This window comes from Pyrus communis, chromosome 17, assembly GCF_041283825.1.
Source record: "Pyrus communis isolate YQ-2024b chromosome 17, ASM4128382v1, whole genome shotgun sequence".
NCBI lineage: Eukaryota > Viridiplantae > Streptophyta > Magnoliopsida > Rosales > Rosaceae > Pyrus > Pyrus communis.
The window spans coordinates 5,932,131-5,949,334 of record NC_142581.1 but is presented as its reverse complement, the minus strand read 5'-3'; the positions used below and the strand labels follow the sequence as shown (position 1 = coordinate 5,949,334).

At 36.9% G+C, this 17,204-nt stretch overlaps 2 protein-coding genes across 4 annotated transcripts; one reads left to right on the top strand and one right to left on the bottom strand.

Moving 5' to 3' along the window:
* The first annotated feature begins 7,512 nt into the window (after positions 1–7,512).
* LOC137708386 (uncharacterized) lies at positions 7,513–8,784 on the top strand. Its single transcript, XM_068447443.2, has 2 exons — positions 7,513–8,207; positions 8,290–8,784. Exons 1-2 carry the CDS (start codon positions 7,671–7,673, stop codon positions 8,497–8,499), a joined length of 747 nt encoding a protein of 248 aa, XP_068303544.2. The 5' UTR covers positions 7,513–7,670; the 3' UTR covers positions 8,500–8,784.
* Positions 8,785–12,505: 3,721 nt separating this feature from the next.
* LOC137708658 (frataxin, mitochondrial) lies at positions 12,506–16,310 on the bottom strand. 3 transcript variants are annotated; one of them, XM_068447780.2, is made up of 6 exons: positions 16,016–16,310; positions 15,533–15,605; positions 15,356–15,403; positions 15,173–15,267; positions 13,817–13,963; positions 12,506–12,913 (listed from the first exon to the last, which is right to left on the bottom strand). In XM_068447780.2, the coding sequence occupies exons 1-5, from the start codon at positions 16,255–16,257 to the stop codon at positions 13,834–13,836; spliced, it is 588 nt and encodes a 195-aa protein (XP_068303881.2). In that variant the 5' UTR covers positions 16,258–16,310; the 3' UTR covers positions 12,506–12,913; positions 13,817–13,833. The 3 variants fall into 3 exon arrangements, with proteins under 3 accessions (XP_068303881.2, XP_088544757.1, XP_068303880.2); XM_088688631.1 differs by lacking the exon at positions 12,506–12,913 and adding an exon at positions 13,641–13,676; XM_068447779.2 differs by lacking the exon at positions 12,506–12,913 and having other exon boundaries at positions 13,641–13,963; positions 16,016–16,309.
* Between the last annotated feature and the right edge of the window lie 894 nt (positions 16,311–17,204).

Genomic DNA, 17,204 nt, shown 5'->3' with positions numbered 1-17,204 from the left:
AATCCCCATGAAAATCGAGAATCCGCCCTTCTAAACATGTATGAAAGTTGTTCAACAAAATGCTTGAATGAAGGTTGTTGGGGCTGCTACTGCACACACTATATTCATATTTCAGCTTGGTTATTTTAAATTTTTAGGTCACATGTTGGACACAATTATTCCTCTTAAAATTCACTATAAATAAATACAAGTTTCAAAAAAGCATTTCATAAAGTACTACAAGCTTGTAATCATTGAACATTTATCTCATACTATCATATTCACCAAAATATTAAGGAAAGTCTATCAATTTTTTTTATATATTATATGTCAGAACCTTGTGTCTTTTAGAACTTTGCTCATCATACAATCCCGTAAAAGAATTATACTATAAAAAAATTATGCTTATATCCACCTTCAAATATTTCTTTTAGTTCAAATCCTCATTCGAATATTTCGGATGGTCCAAATCCTCATTCGAACATTCCGGTTAGTAAAAATCCGAATAATTTCGATAGTTTTCCATAAAGCGAAGTCACTTAGTTAAATGAATTATTGTCTAATTTTTCTGCATACTGTAGACATAGACCTTGAATGATTGTCAACATTTTTCTAGAACCTTTTACTTTTTCAAATTTTATGCCTTTTCCTGACCTCGATACTGGTCGGAGTATTCGATGCCCGGACCTAGGATTTTTTTTATAGAAACAAACGATTGCCACTTTTTCGTTTTTCTCCCAATTATACTTTAATAATAATATGATGATAGAGACCCATGAAGACCAAAATCAACCTGCATTATTTTCTTCGGATTTGAATACTTGCCGGAACCTCTCCTTGGAGATTTTAGGGATCAACGAACCCGTATCGTTAAATAAAAATCGTGTGGTTCCATTTAAATGTATTTTATATTTTTAAAAGTAAAATACCATCATTTTGCGTGAAAAATATAAAAAAAGAAAAAATTATGGCCGCATGATTTTTTATTAACGGTCCGTGTTTGTTGATCTCTATGATCCCCATAAAGGGAATCTGGCGAGGATCCAAATCCATTTTCCTGTTTACGCTTAGTTATTTTAATAATATTATGACACAAAAAGGTGAAGCTTTAGAGCAAGCCCAGCGTTGGGTTTGGCTTGGGGGACAGGCTCGAAAACAAGGGCCCGAGGGCCGGTGGGAGGGCTCCAACGTGGGCTAGCCCGACCGAAGGTGGAGGCCCGAGCTCCGGGCCCGTGGGGGATTGCCAGCCCGAGGTGGGCGTGACGTCAGGCTGACGCCAGGGTGGCGTCAGCGCAATATTTAATTTTTTTTGTGTCAGGCGCATGCACCCCACCCGCGCGTGGGGGCGCGTCACCGACACAAAAATCAGAAGAAAAAAAAAGGCTGTCAGTTACCGTTGGGAAGCCACGTGGCTTCCCACGGTGCGTTAGATCTCAACGGTCACTTAATTTGGACCGTTCAATCTCAACGGTAAAAAAAAAATAATTAAGTCAGATTTAATATCCACCGTTCGATCTGAGATCAACGGTGGATATTAAAATGCTTTATAAATAAAAAAAATAAATGAAAAAATAGTTTTAAAAATCTGAAAAGTTACCGTTGTGACACGTGGCACAATCTGGAGTGTTGGAATTCAAAATTTTTGATATCCAACGGCAGAGATTAATTAATTGAATAAAAATTTTAAAAAAATTGTAAAAAATTCAAAAAAATTTATGGATGGTGGATTAAAAAAAAAAATTTATATCCAACGGCAGAGATTAATTAATGGATGGTGGATTATATAGAGGATTCAGAAAGGATTAGGTTGTGCATAATGCCACGTGGCATGCCGTCATTCGTTACAAATCTGATGGAAATCTATCCTCAAAGATTGTGAACAGATTATGACACGTGGCATGCCGTCATTCGTTAAAAATCTGATGGAAATCTATCCTCAAAGATTGTGAACAGATTATGACACGTGGCGCGACGTGATTGGTTAATAATCTTATCAGAAATCCATCACCAATAATTGTATTATTTTGTATTATTTAATAATACTTCGGATAATGACACGTGGCGCAACGAGAACGATTAAAAATCTTATCCGATATTACAATTAAAATTATTTTGTATTATTTTATAAATAAAAAAAATACTAATATTTTATTGCCTATTGCCAGGGCTATTGAAGTGTAACGGTGGAGATGCAAATTCTATTGTCAGGGCTATTTACTGTTCATTAAGGGCAGTTATTGTTCATTAAGGGCAGTTATTGTTCATTAGGTGGATTGAATAGTGCATTGCCAGGGAGAGGGCTCCAACGCTGGAGTTGCTCTTAGGAATCCATCCAAAACCTTTAATTTTGGGAAAAGAGAGAAGCTTACTAGAGGGTTTTTTTTATTTACTTTTTTTTTTTTTTAATTTGGAGGATGCTCTCATTCGTGAAGACGAACCAAGTGCTCTGAAATTGCCAATGACAGCGGTCGCAGCGCAACCAGTCAGCGGCAGCTACAGCCACATATAAAACCTAACCTGAAATCCGTGAGAATTGAGAACCTTCAGTTGATCTGATATATGAGAATTACAAGTATTTGGCCATCATTGGATTAAGCATGTTTACGTACTTGAATGATGATGAGATCTGAATTTTTTTTGGAATTTGTATGCCGACATTATAATTCATAATATAATACCTGAATAAGTAGAGATATGATTGATGAGAGAGAGAGAGTAGTTACTCCAACTGCTATTTCGTGACTTTCCTTATTCATGACTTCTCTCATTTCAAGTAAGTAAACATGTTATCAGTTTTAACATCTTTTGTTCTAGTACAAAGTGGCATTAGAGCGAGAGGGGTAAATCATAAAACGATTCCCGAATGGAGGATAAGTTTTCTGAACAAAAAATTTAGCTAATTTAATAACTATGTTACCATGCATTATTAACCTAAGATCATTTCGTCACCCAATCGATTAAAAATGCTCTGACACGCACATGCAATGTCATGTAGCGCAATCCTACATGACAACTATATAATGGACGAATGATGTATTATTTACGTCTACGACAAATATATATCATCAGTAATGCCACATAGAAAATATATTAATTGTAAGAGAGTTTCTTTCTCTGTTGGCAACCCATACCAGATACCACTGTCCTCGGACTCAGCTTGCGGTTCCTTATGCCAACATATCTGCTATCAGCGCCAGCGCTTCCTGTAGGTGAAGCTGAAGGGGGTAATTAAAGAATCCAAGTTCAAATTTTCCTTTGGCCGAAACAGGAGTTTCTGATCCATCGCTGATTAGATTCTCATATGTTAGTGTATCCCTAGCAGAGCAACAGCAGCAGTATTGCATACGCCAAGAAACAGAAGATAGCGTGGGATTTGCAAACCATGTTACCATGCATGCAGCTTGTTCTTCCGATCATGATCTTTTTCATCAGTATTTATTTAGCTTTCTTTAACACTGCTACTTCAGTTCCACAAGCCATTTTCCTGTATGATAAGTGCATTATTTCATGTATTGTCATGTCAATTATCCCTATATTTTGTTAAAGAAAGGTTCTTAAAAGAGCCTTATTATTATTATTATTATTTTACTTTCAGCCAATTTGTGGACTTGGGACGTTTCTTATGATAAATCGACTTTCTGAAGGTGTTTGATGCAAGACCAACTCAAGAAGGAAGCTAAGATGTGAAGGATCGTTGTGTCCGAATTTCATATTTTTTAATGGATTCAGACGTTTCAGTTTTGCAAATCAATCTCACAAAAATTAAATTCTCAATAAAACACGTAATTGTGGAAGAATGAAGATTTAAAGGCCTTTCCCATTTTTCAATTGTCGTGCCATATGTGCTTGGTAATCTAAGAGATTGGTCTCCAGGTTTTGTATTTTACAGAATTTTCTAGATGGTGGAAAGGCCCCAATTTGGCATGCAAAATGTGATGTGTTTCTCAAATCAAGAAGGATTCTTTCTTATTTTGTGGTCGATTTTGTTTCTTTTTATGAGAATTTTTACCCGATTTTTTAAAGTTTTTCTAGTATAAATAAAATGTTCTAATTAAGCTCTCTACATGTCACCATAAGCATAAATTCGTCCAAAAGAAAGACGGTTTTTTTTTTTTTTTTTGTCAATTAAGAAAGAGCTTAGGAGCACACCATCGTTGACCTTTATTGTTATTATTATGATATGCATAACTAAACACCTTTGCAAGGGCATGAAGAAACCCTAATATGATGATTTAGTTTTCCTATTTTGCCTATTTTGCGATTGCCTTTTGATATTGGATTCTTAATCACCGTGTTTATAAACTTGATTAATGATGTTTGGCCACCATCTAGGTTTCTAATTGAGGTATTTTGATGCAAATTATACTAAATACTATAACTTATTAGAGCATAATATACATTTACGTTTAAGCGTAGAAGTACATAATAGACCTACATATGGCTGACATTAACCCCGCTTAGTATGCAATTCGATTAACAGTTACATAATCTATTTATTTCATTTATTTATCAAAAATGATGTTCTTACAATCTATTTGTATCATTTTTCTAATAAAGATGTGACCTACATATGTTGAAAGATTCTATCTCTATTAAAGAGAAGGTACCAAAAATGATACAAATTGATGATAAATGTAGTACTCCGATTTCGACTGTGCGCACCAATTTCATCCTATAACTCTGAAAAGGAAATTAGGGATCTGGGCTGAGAACATTTTCATACAGTGAGCATCAATAGGGTAATTCACAGTTTCAAAAAGGCGTTAGTGAAATGGAAGTATTTATCGGCGTTGGCTTCGATTCCTGACGCTGGTGAATCGCACAATGTCAAGTAAAGAAAGACTAAAATGTCTCTATCGGTCTTTCCAGTCTCTATAATGATGAGCTGTTGTGGCAAGCCACCATGGGGTCCCCTTTTCTGAAAAAAAAAAAAAAAAAAAGGGTGGAACTCTGGGTTTGGTATTGGGATTTGGTTGCCGCAGATAACGCCATCCTGCTGTTTAGGGAAAAGGAAGTGTGCAAATCTCCTTTGGGCTTGGCCCAGCATTTTTGTACCGGTGAAGTTACTTGTGATTTGTTAGCAAACACACTTGAAAACCATTACTCATTAGTTACAAGATGGACGTTCCGATTAAAACTAGGTGGACCTTAGACCAACGGCTGAAAAAGAGCCACGTAGCAGCTAAATCCAGAGCCTTTCTAGTGCGCCTGCACGCAGGCTCTACCTTCTGAAATCTTGTCAGGGATACGTTTCCACTCGCGCATTTTTCATACGCCTAGCAAAAAGAAAAAAAATTAAACCATTACTGACGCTACCATGATGTCAGCCAGACGTCACTCCACCCAATCTTTGGGGGGTGGGGGGTGGGGGGTGGGGGGAGGAGGGAAGGGAAATTGGGTTGCGCATGACCGAGGGGCTGGAGTAGGCTGGACTTGCTCTTATAAGCTATGAGAGTGTTTACATTCTCGGAAGGCAAATCATGGCAGTGTTTACATATATTTTAATAAAAAAACAATTAGTATAAAGATAGTTTGTGCTCCCCTGTTTTTGTTATTATTTTCCTGAAGTTTTAAATAATTTATTTTCTAAGATAGTGGGCAGTTTATTTATAGTTGATTTCTATTTTTTTATTACAAAATAAAAATATAAATAAAAAAATCTTTCTATATTATTATTTTAATATTAAAATATTTAATAAACGCGTGTGGGAAGACTCAAGACTCGAGGGATCGGAGAACAAGATTCGGAGCCGCGAAATGCAAGGCTGAAAATTGCAGGAGCGCGGGCCCACAGTACACGTAATTGATAATCAAATCAGTTTGCAGGTGCAGACCCACGTGGTCCGTTGGCTCAAATTCCGCCACGTAAGCCACACTACAATCTCCCTTGCATTGAAAATATGCCACCTGGACGACATTTTCCGCCAGATTTTTAAAAATATCCTCGCAAGTCTGCACCAACCAAGGAGGCAAAAGACTGAAGGGCCCCCCGTAGATATATACAGACGGAAGAGGATCCTTTCCTAAGCTTATAAATGGAAATCCTCCTAACCAGCTTATAAATGGAAATCCTCGTAACCAGCTTATCTGGACCGTTTAAATTTAATTCAATAATTGTAATTATTATAATTTTAAAAGATTGCCCTGTTTAGGGTCGTTGTATTAAATTTAAACGGTCCAAATAAACTGATTAGGATGATTCCTATCCTGAACTCAGAAGACGACCCTCTTCCTATACAGACCACACATAGGTTTTGTTCCCTGACAAGGCGACACCTGGCGCCGCGGAGTACCACAGCCTCGAACTCTTGGTCCTCCTCCCCTTGAAACCCTTGGACTACTTTGGTGCTGTCCTCACACGCCATCCAAAGAATTTCTGCACCGTTTTGCACTTGGAAATGACCTCCGTGCCCTTTGTTTACTTGGTCCGATTTCTTCGTCAGTAACTTTTTTTTTTCTTTAAAATATGATATTACGTGTAGATTTAGCATTAGCATGAATTAGCAATAATATTGTTTAAACTCATATTTAATGATAATAGAATTCAAAATTTCTCATTATAAGTGAAAATGAATGCTATTAGACCGTAGTATATACCATCAATTACAAATAATAGGTACAGGTGAAAGTAATACGAACATAGGTTGTTATATTTATTGCTCTATAGAACCTTTTATATTATAAATCATTATACAAAGATCGTATCTGCAAAAAATTAATTAAATTTAATGTCTTTTGGTAAAAGCATTATCAAGGTTCTAAAAGACACTAAATGTTAGTCGGGCGGCGAGTTGGAGCTTAATGCCTAGGTGGGTTTAGGCAGATTTAAGTAAATCTATTATTATTTCATGTAAATAAATGGCTATTTATATTTAAAATATATATAATTTCATTATAAACTACAAAATAGAATGACATATTTATTGTGAAGTATTAGAACATAATGAAAACATGGGAACATACGCACATAATGTGTATTCATTCAAGTATTCAACAAGTCTCTTACAATTTATTGGAAAAAAATAAAATACAAAATGAAAGTTATCTATTTTATGTTTAAGTGAGTCACAACCTAGGCAGGTCTAGGTGGGCTAGGCATGTGCCTAGGCGGTCACCTCAGCATGTTTAGACGTCATTTCTTAATTTTCAAACTCTTAATCGGGACGGTGATCAACCGTCTAGCACCTAGGCAAGGCCTAGGCGGCGCTAAGTGGAGATTTTTAGAACAGTGAGCATTACTAACCGTCTATATATTTGTTAAAATAATTGACTTAACAACTTTAATTTTAATTTATGTTTATAAAAATAATTTTTATATAATGATTCATAATACAAACAATTATTGTTATAAGCATAAAACTTGGTACTCGAACACAAAAATTTTAAATAAGAGTTCCTATTTAATCATGAGTAGCCAATTGGTTGCTCTTGAAATTATAAATTATTTGAGTAGTTGATGTGTCAAAAACAAGTTCCAAGAATGGTAAAATCGTAAATGAAATAAAATGCAGGGTTGTTGCTATAAATAACTGCAAGTGGCCAATTCCTTTCTTTTCCCTTCTTTCCCATCCCATCCCGAACTTGCAGAAGAGAGAGAATAATTTTTTCCGAGGAAACACAAAGAAGCTGCGAGAAAAGAAAATTCCCAGAAACTGAAGGCGGACTCTGCGTCCTTTGCAATCAAGAGAGAGATGAAGAACTGCGAGCTCTGCCGGCTTCCCGCGAGAATCGTCTGCGAATCGGACCAGGCGATGCTGTGCTGGGACTGCGACGCCAAGGTACACGGCGCCAATTTTCTGGTGGCTCGCCACTCCAGGAGCCTCCTCTGCCACGGGTGCCAGTCTCCGACGCCGTGGAATGCCTGCGGCGAAAAGCTCGGCCACACTTTTTCGGTTTGCGAGAGCTGCGTTGTACGAGACGGAAGCAGAGACGAGGAGGAGGAGGAGGTGAGCCAGGACGGTAATGATGATGAATTCGATTCCGACATCGATGAGATTGACGACGACGATGACGCCGATGATGATGAGGGTGTTGGTTTCGATGAGGGCGGAGATAAGCAGGTGGTGCCGTTGTCTTCGACGGCGACGCCGCCTCCGCCGACTTCGAGCGCATCGAGCAGCGAGCAGTCTGCGACTGCGTCCAACAATGGCGATGGAGATGGTTCCGAAGACGCCACCGCCGTGTCGTTGAAGCGATTCAGAGAAACCGCGTCGGATCTTCGCTCTCAGGTACGTTACTTATCTGTTTCCGTTGATTTCAGAATCGTCTTTCGTTTTTCAACGGCTAAGATTCGTGCGTTTTGTATCACAGGTCGACGATCTCCACCGTTCATGTCCTCACCGGAGGTGTGGCTCGGCTAAGGCAGCTCGAGCGGGTCGGACCGAACCCGACGACGGAGCAACTTTGGTTGACTCATCGAGACCTCGAAAAGACCGGAGAATCGATCTAAACCGGCCGGGTTCCCCGTCCTCGCCCGTTATTGAGTCCACGAGGAGATTTCGCCGGCAAGACAATCGGTGAACTTTAATGAAGGCTCTGAAGCCGTCGATCTTTACGCTTCGGAGGCTTGTAGCCGTCTGATGTGGGGATGATGGATAATTCTTTTTACTTCTTTTTACTTACAGCCGTCTCAACTCAGCAGTTCCTGATTAGATCGGTAGTTAATTTCGTATTAGTCACGCAATTTGTTTAAATTTTTTTCTTTTTATTTTACTAATTTAAAACTCCGATTCTTCATGTTTATGTCGTGCCATTATTTTGTAAAAATACTATTTTGTAATTTGAAAGAGTAGCTTTTTCCTTTTTTTTTTTTTTCTTTTCTTGAATTGAAGTACCTTATCATGTTTTTCCTTTTTAAAGTAGGGTTGGATGATCTTAGTCCGGCTGTTAATCTGAATTATTAATCAAGTAAAACTTTGTTCATGGATGATCCGGCACGATCTGAATTAATAATCTGACAACATAACATGATAGAATAATAATCGAACATAACATGTTAGAATATTTTGACGTCGAATTTATTTAGACGCCTTTCGCCCGACTCTAGTATATTTTAGTGTGCTGAAATGGCATGGCGCCAGACTCCAGTAGAAGGGAGCGCATAATGTGCGGTGGAGATGAAACGACCGAGTCCTCAGAGGAGTGGAGTTGATGGATTGAAGTTAAAGGTGGCGTGAATGGTCGTGGCAGTTGTCAGAATATGCCATGGCCAATTTCTGTGGCGCGCAAGTAAACCCTAGTCCATACATATCAAGTCATCGTTCAACACACTAGATTGGGACCTCTTTGTGCTATGATTTATTTGTCCTTTGAACACATTGTGTTGTGATTTAAAGCCAACGTTGTGTCATGACCCATGACAACCTCACGCAAGTCACAAGCACCACACATGTGGGAGAATTCTCATCGTTGATATATTGTTGGTGTTGGAATCACAATCAGTTAAATTTAACCGTTTATATGTTGTTTGTATCATATCATTGTCAAATTCTAATTTTTTGTGCATATCGACAATCAGACAAATTTTGATCACTCATGTAGGTATCATATGCACCAACAATCAAGGCATAGCAACTGTTCTCCAAATTCTCAACCTTTGATTAATATCCTAGACATTTTCATGCACCCTTATGTAGGAGCACCCAAATTACGTCACTCTAAGAAACAATATTGCTAGTGGGTTTTAGCAACAATATTGCTTAAGCATGATAATATAAGACACCCTCCCATCCCATGTCATACCTTTATTTGTTAGTAGGTCGAAGGTTACGTACTTTACTTTAATTTGTTCTAATCTTTCTTTGTTGTTAACATTGTCTGGTTTGGATATCTGTGTATGTTTGTTTATTCTTTTCTCTCAACAAATATCTAGCTTAAGACCCTTAAAACAAAGTTGATTAACGAAGAACATGAGATTAGCATCTTATCCGTACTCTTTATTTGTTGATTACTGTAAGGTCCTCGGTCGGCCATCAAATCATTAATCAGAGATTCTCATAAAATAATACGAATAAATCTCCCACGTAACCAGGTTGTGGTTGAGAGAGGCTCTCAGCAGACACCACAAGTTCATCAACCAATCATATTTTCTTAATTTACTTAATCACTTTTGTTTTGGTTCGTTTTTAAGGGTGGTTAATTGTTAAGAAGGAATAATAATAACCTTTGCAAATTACCATGCGAGAACTGTTAAGAATAATTTCTCAAAAACCAGATTCTCCGTTAACTCTTTATTATTCTTGTTTTTGGTATAATATTTTATAATATTAATACGAAAATTAACGTTAAATTGTAATAAAAAATTCTTAAAAAATCTCATTTTAAAAGAGTCCCGTTAACATTTTTTATATCACAAAAGATCTGAACTCGATCGAGCAGTTTGGTTCTTGTGGTGGATATTAATTTGTTTTAAAGTTTTTAGGGTTTGAATGGTTGTATGTGTGTGGTGGTGGTTTGCAGTTGTACTTTCCTGAAAATTCTAAACCACCAGGAAGATATTGTACTACGAGTTTGCTGCCAGCCAAAGCAAAAGCATGGTAGGTGCTTTTATTTATCTTAGGTTTTTCTACCGACCATGACTTGATGAAATATGACACCATGATGGTGACAAATGAGGCTTTATGATCCTGGCACTTGGATTGACAAAAGGATTGTGTCTCATCCCATTCTTTGTAAAATGTTATTTAAACTGGAGGATAAATGATACTAGCATGGACGATTATCAGTTGTTCACCGAAGGAAATTTTTAGTAAGAGAGCCAGATCGGCCAGCTGGTTCGATCACTCTCGCAAAAAATGGGCTTGTATGCATTGAAGGAGTTGATGGTACCTAGTTATATAGTGAATCCGATTCTTTGTGAGAGTACGATCATTTAACTAATCAGACAATCCTATCTAAGATTTTCTAAATTGACAGATTATGGAATTTACATTCATTAATGATTAACAATCGCTAAACACGTGCTTGGGCGACTGTAATGTAAGAAGCCAATCAATGTTCCAACTAAATTACAAACACAAACATTTCTGAAATATGTTTTCTATAAACTTCCTCCATTTTGTATTCTATTACAAATAATATGTTTACTCTAAATTAGATCAAGGACAGAGGCATGCAGAAAATTCGAACCCTTGATGCAGTTGGTTGACAAGAGAAATCATATCCACCGGTACAATCGATCACTTGCAGATAAACTTCCTCCATTAGAATTTACTCTCACATGATTTTTGGCGAAATGTTTGTTTCCTTCCCACCTTGAACGATGGAGGTTCGTCTAAATTTTCACTTGGTTTCTGGCCACCCAAATTGGTAGAGGGGATATTTGAGAGAACAAACCAACTGCAGAAAGTAAGCTGTTTACGAAAGTAGCTTTGTACTGAATCAGTACACTTGCATTATGCTTGCCCTTTTTAGCTTGCAGACAGAAACTTAATAGTGCCATGGTTTAATAGCAACCACTAAGTTGGTATCCAAAATTAAATGGATCAACAGGGACCGTTGATCTTAAACACTACGAGTGTGACATTGATGGCAACTAAGCATAATAAACACGTTGTAATCCGCTCAATTATTTGGGTTTTTTTTCTTTCTAAAATACACGTGTTATGTTGAAATTCGTTGAATTATTTGGTTTTTCTACGATACACAAGTGTTTAAAAGGCTAGATTAAAATTGCAATAGTTCAACAATGCAAAATCAGTTGTCTAATAGATCAGTGCAACTCATGCACTGCTGCTTTTATCTGATTCTAACGGAATATTCTTGTATACAACTGGATATTATATCCTCAATTTTCAGTCATTATTTGAGGTGGATATAATAGTACAAATTTGTAAATTTTATAGGCTGTAGATAGATATGTTGCCCAATTGGAGATGATTATGCTTCCACCAAAAGTGCTTCTATTAGAAGCATGTCAAAATTTTAATAAAGATGTAAGTACTTTTTGAAAAAGAACTTGAAGTACTTCTTGAAAAAAACACACAACAAGTGCTTCTGTCCAAAAATATTTCAAATGCTTCTTTTAACTCAAAAGTATTTTAATTATTTTAGAAGTAGTTTCAAACGTGACGTATGTTGGGTCATATAATGAGTAAAAAATTGAGAGGGATCATCTGATCGCAATTCTAGTGGGAATCGAGACTTTTATGTCAACCAAAATATTTTATTAGTACCAATCCGAGGATTATTCAATCTTAATTCTATCCTTAATCCCTTGGAACTCGGAAGAGACACCGCACAGCGTTTATTTTTCCGTAAAATATCCATTATTTGTTTAATACATAAAACCAGCTGGTGCTAGCCAGGCACCATGCGGAAAAGCACTTGTACCTAGAAGTCGAATTAAAGTTTTGTGGCTGTGATCATAGAGTTGGGATTATAATTCTATCTGGATCCTCTTTGTAGGAATCCGAATGAACAATCAATTGCATTCGTTCATCATATATCGTGTTGTAAGAAATTATTTTGAAATTATTTATTTAAAATTGAGCACAAACAGTTTCTAATGAAAACTAACCGCACAATGTACGATAAACAAACACGATTGATTGATCATCCATATCTCTACAAAGAAGATCCAAAGGATCCGCATCCATAGAGTTGGGGTGTATAAAGTGCCCTAGTACCTCAAGGACATACAACCCACCATTGTTTTACCTTGTACACACTTCTCTTAATTTTCGGCCGTCGAATCGAATGAATTAAAAAAAAATCAAATGACAAAAATTAACAAGAAGCGTGGGAGATAAACATGAATGTGTGGAGAACACCACCCTACTTTTAACAATGCCATTGAACTTATTAGTATGAATAATACTTGGCTACTCAAAGATGAGCAGGAACTCCTACTTAAAATTCTTAGTGTTTTAATCACAGAACTTTGTGCTTACGATCAGGACCATTCATACTATGAATCACACTGTAAAGATCATCTATGCAAAAATAAATTAAAACTAAGATTGTTTAGTCAATTTATTGCAGCAAATACAGAAACGGTTCGTAATACTTTTACCAATATTGTTCGTTTGTTTTTAAACAGTTTGATGACTAAATTACCTTAATTTTAATTGATTTTTTGCAAAGCGATTTTTAGTATTCTATTCTGATTTGCCGCAAGATTTCTAAATGAAAAAGACTTGGCTCCTCAAAGATTGAGTACGAACTCCTACTTAAAATACATAATAAATTATTCACAGAACTTCATGCTTATAATCAGAACCGTTATATATAAGTCACTATATTAAATATCATCTCTACGAAATTTATATTATATGTCACTATATATAGATCATCTCTACAAAAAAACTCCTTAAAACTAAGATCATTTAGTTGTTGAACTGCATAAAAACAAATGGACGGATTCGATAAAAACATTACTAACCATCTATTTATTTATTACAATTGACTAAATGATTTTAGTTTTAATTAACTTTTCGCAGAAAATCTTTACAAAGTTATTTATAATAAAAACAGTTATGATTACCAAGAGAAAATAAGCAAATTGGCATGGTTTAGAGGCTTAGAGGGGCTCATAACAAATTAAAAGTCGAGTGGACAAATCGAAAGTAGGTCATAAGTTGCACAGTGAAATTTTTCCTAGCGAGACTAAAGAACACAAAAGGAAATTACAAGACAATTGCATTGAAAGAAAATTGGCGAAATGAAATGAAGTTCTTGCCTTCCCATTAAGCATGTTGCTTATTCACACAAAAAAACAAATTTTCAGACAATAACTAGTCAAGATAAGATTATATTCAGCTGTGGAGGACACCAAATATGTGTTCTGGAAGAAAAACTACGAGTGCTGCAAATTAATTTCCAAGTGAAACTATATTACCTAACTTTTGAGGCGGTTTACGAGAGGCTGATGGGTTCACCACACAGTTCCTCCAACTCACTCTCTAGAATTTTCAATAAATGAGCTTTGGTCCTCCTATAAACCCATGCTTGAGAACTCCGATCCCAGTCAAATCTCTGAGGACCACTGCATCAAGAACATAGATCTTTTAGCAGAACGAAAGAAAAATTAATAAGTCATGCAAAATAGTGAGGATCAAATGCGACCGTGAATATCTAACACTTTACATAAGATAGATGCAGGGGTAGGAGAATGAGCACGAAAATGTCTATCTTGGTTTTACAGTATCAGTACAGGTATTTGTCAAGATGGTGAGTGCGTGAGACCATGTTGACATCACACTTAACATGGCATTCTACATGAAAGAGATGGGCAGTATAATAAAGCATTCCAGTTCTGTGAACACGAGGCTCGAAACAACAATGAATGTAATTAGCTTCCATAAAGACATGTCAATAGCCAACAGATTGGAAACATGATATACATCAACGACGTGCCAACAATAACGGGCACGTGCATGATGCGTAAAAAATAAAGACCCCCCGCCCCATTAAACTCTCTTCCTTTCATGAGTTTAAGGGCATCAAGACATTCATCCACATGGGAGAAGGAAGGGCATAGGTTCCAGTTGAAGGGCTACCGTTCAAGGTTCTAGTCATTAATCAGATTATATTTCCTAAAAGAATTAATTTCAATTTCATTCTTTGCGCTTCCATTCCAAAATCTTGTAGGAGAATTTTCATTCAAGGGAACCTTTTTAATTCAAGCCTGCGTCATTTGATACCTGTTCTTGCTTCAACTAAGAACCTAGACAGTATTAGAAAATTGTAAGATTGTATTCAAATTTCTTTAATTTATAATCCATCCATAAGTTTGAGGGATTAATTTCTGATCATAAGGACGTGCTAAGCTGTCTGCATATTGCTCAAAAATAACGCCGCTATCAAGGAAATATGAAGAAGCCATGGACACAAAAGCAAACTCATGGACATGCAGTAATACATCATTTGACAATAAAAAATATGTTCATTCAAACATTTCAATATGTACGCGTGCACTATGGTATAGAGTGACAGATCAGCTCGTCTGGTGTTGACTGTTGAGGATACATCCAGTTTCATTCATAGTACACAATGAAAGAGTTTCCCACGTTACAGAACTACTCATTCAGATATTGTACATTTAGTTAACATGCAGTCCAAACAATGGCGTGAAGCAAAGGTATCAACAAGACACACAGACATTTGGAAAGCCTATATATGGTCTCACAAAAGCGTTGAGACACAAACACACAAGCAAACCTGAAGCCAGTAAGAGCAACAGCGGACAACATACCTCACTGGGGAAGACAACCAAATTTGTCTGTTTGGTGTTTGTTTATTCAAAACATAGGTGCCATGATCCCCGAGTTTTAAGGTCAGCACCTCATTCTGCCAAATGCAAACCCAATTATTCACCAAAAATTCATTACTATCCTAATTAGTTAATCAATTTCAAACAACAATCAGCCATTCTCACCCCATAGTCTATGTCAAAGTCATCAACTTGAACAGAATCTCCATATTCCTGTCCAAGTAGAACCATCAATGAAAAGATAATACTTAATGTGTTACGTTCCAAAACAAGAAAACAATGCGTAACGAGGTTTTTTACTCATATTACACGGCATGAAAAGGAACGGAACGAAAGAGGTACCTCAAATTTCTCCTGAAGGTCTTGTATTGTAGAATCAGCTAGCCTGTGAAATTCATCCTCCGGCAGTACAGAACTGTATGCACATCAACTCATTAGCAACATTCATTTTACGCCTTGAAGCAAACAACAATTTCAACTAAAACTCCATTTCCAACACAAAATCAATAGCTTTAGAGTTTCTCAGTTGATGAACAACTTAAATAAATACAGAAAATATGCGCAAATAGAACCGGTTACAATCTTTCAATAAAAAATAGAACTGGCGGGACACTAACAGTCATAAGGGGTGATAAACCGTGACATATGTACGACTTATTGTCTGTTTAGCGCATGTTCCCAATAAAGTTTGTATATTTGAACTTAGTTAAAGCAACATTTATACTTCCTACAACAACGCCTTAGAGAGAAAGATCAAAACTTTGTTTCCTTATTTCCTCAGTAGCCAAACAGAAGACAAAATTTTGATGGAAAATTGGGACTTACTGGTAATCGATGGCGGCGGGAATTTGAGTATCGTCGTTGAGATTCAAAGGGCTAGAACAGAAGCTTCTGGAAGCTATCCAATGACAAGGTCCGTCGTGGCTGTTCTGGGAGAGATGTGGAGATTTTGAAGCTTCTAGAATATGCAAGCACGACCTGGAGGCGGTGGAAGAAGAAGAAGGAGAAGATGGAGGTTTGAGAAGCCTCTTCGAGAGGCGTCGCAGCGGAAGCAGCTTTGAAGCCATAGCGGAAAGCCGACAGCCTCTCTCGAGCTCGAACTCGAGCTCGAGGTTGAGGACAACGATGGGCCCAGAACAACGCTACCTTCCTTAATTACGTGGGCCCGGTTTATTGGGCTTATTGTGGGCCTCGATATATTGTATTGCTTGGGTTTGTGGATAATATCTGATGTTCTTAGGTAGAGGTGCACCAATTTGCTTTGCAGCTGGTGTGGGTTTGTGTGCTGCCTCTTTGTACGGTTGGATGGTATCCTATCTTCTTGCTTTGTTGCATCGAAAGTTTTCCCTTGTTAGTCCTCGGATGGTGGATATAGTTGCCGGTGTTGAGTGCTTTTTTTTTTTGCTGAGTTTTTTAGAGGAAAATTTGTACATTTTTGTTGTTGTGAGATTAATGATTAGATTGTTCTTCATTTGGGACTTATTTGCATGTGCGCTTTGTTTTATGGCCCTTGTGTTTTGTTGGTGATGACCGGGTATCGGCTAACCCGAACAAAAGATTGGTAAGGTACATGGTGGTTGTGGTGAAGATGACTTGTGTTAGCAGATAGAGTCTAATTGGCCATTGTGTGCTTTGCTTGGACTTCTTTGTCCACTTGGCCTACTAGCACATTTTCTTTAAGTTTATTTCTTGTAACAATTTCTTTTATCAATGAAGATTATATTTGAACAAAAAAGTATAAATATATATATATATATATATATATATATATAGAATGAGTTTACCAACAACATAATATTTTGATTCAATAACATATTGTTATGCGGTAAGTTTATCTCTTTATGACATAATATTATTAAACATAGATGTTACGTGTTAGTGTGTAAATGCCATGCACACTGAAGAATTTTTCCTATACTCAAAGAAAATTTTAGATATGAGTCTATGAATCACATGTATTGTACGCCCGCTCCCACCGCCTCTCTAATCCAACCCGTTTGTGCGGAGTAAGAGC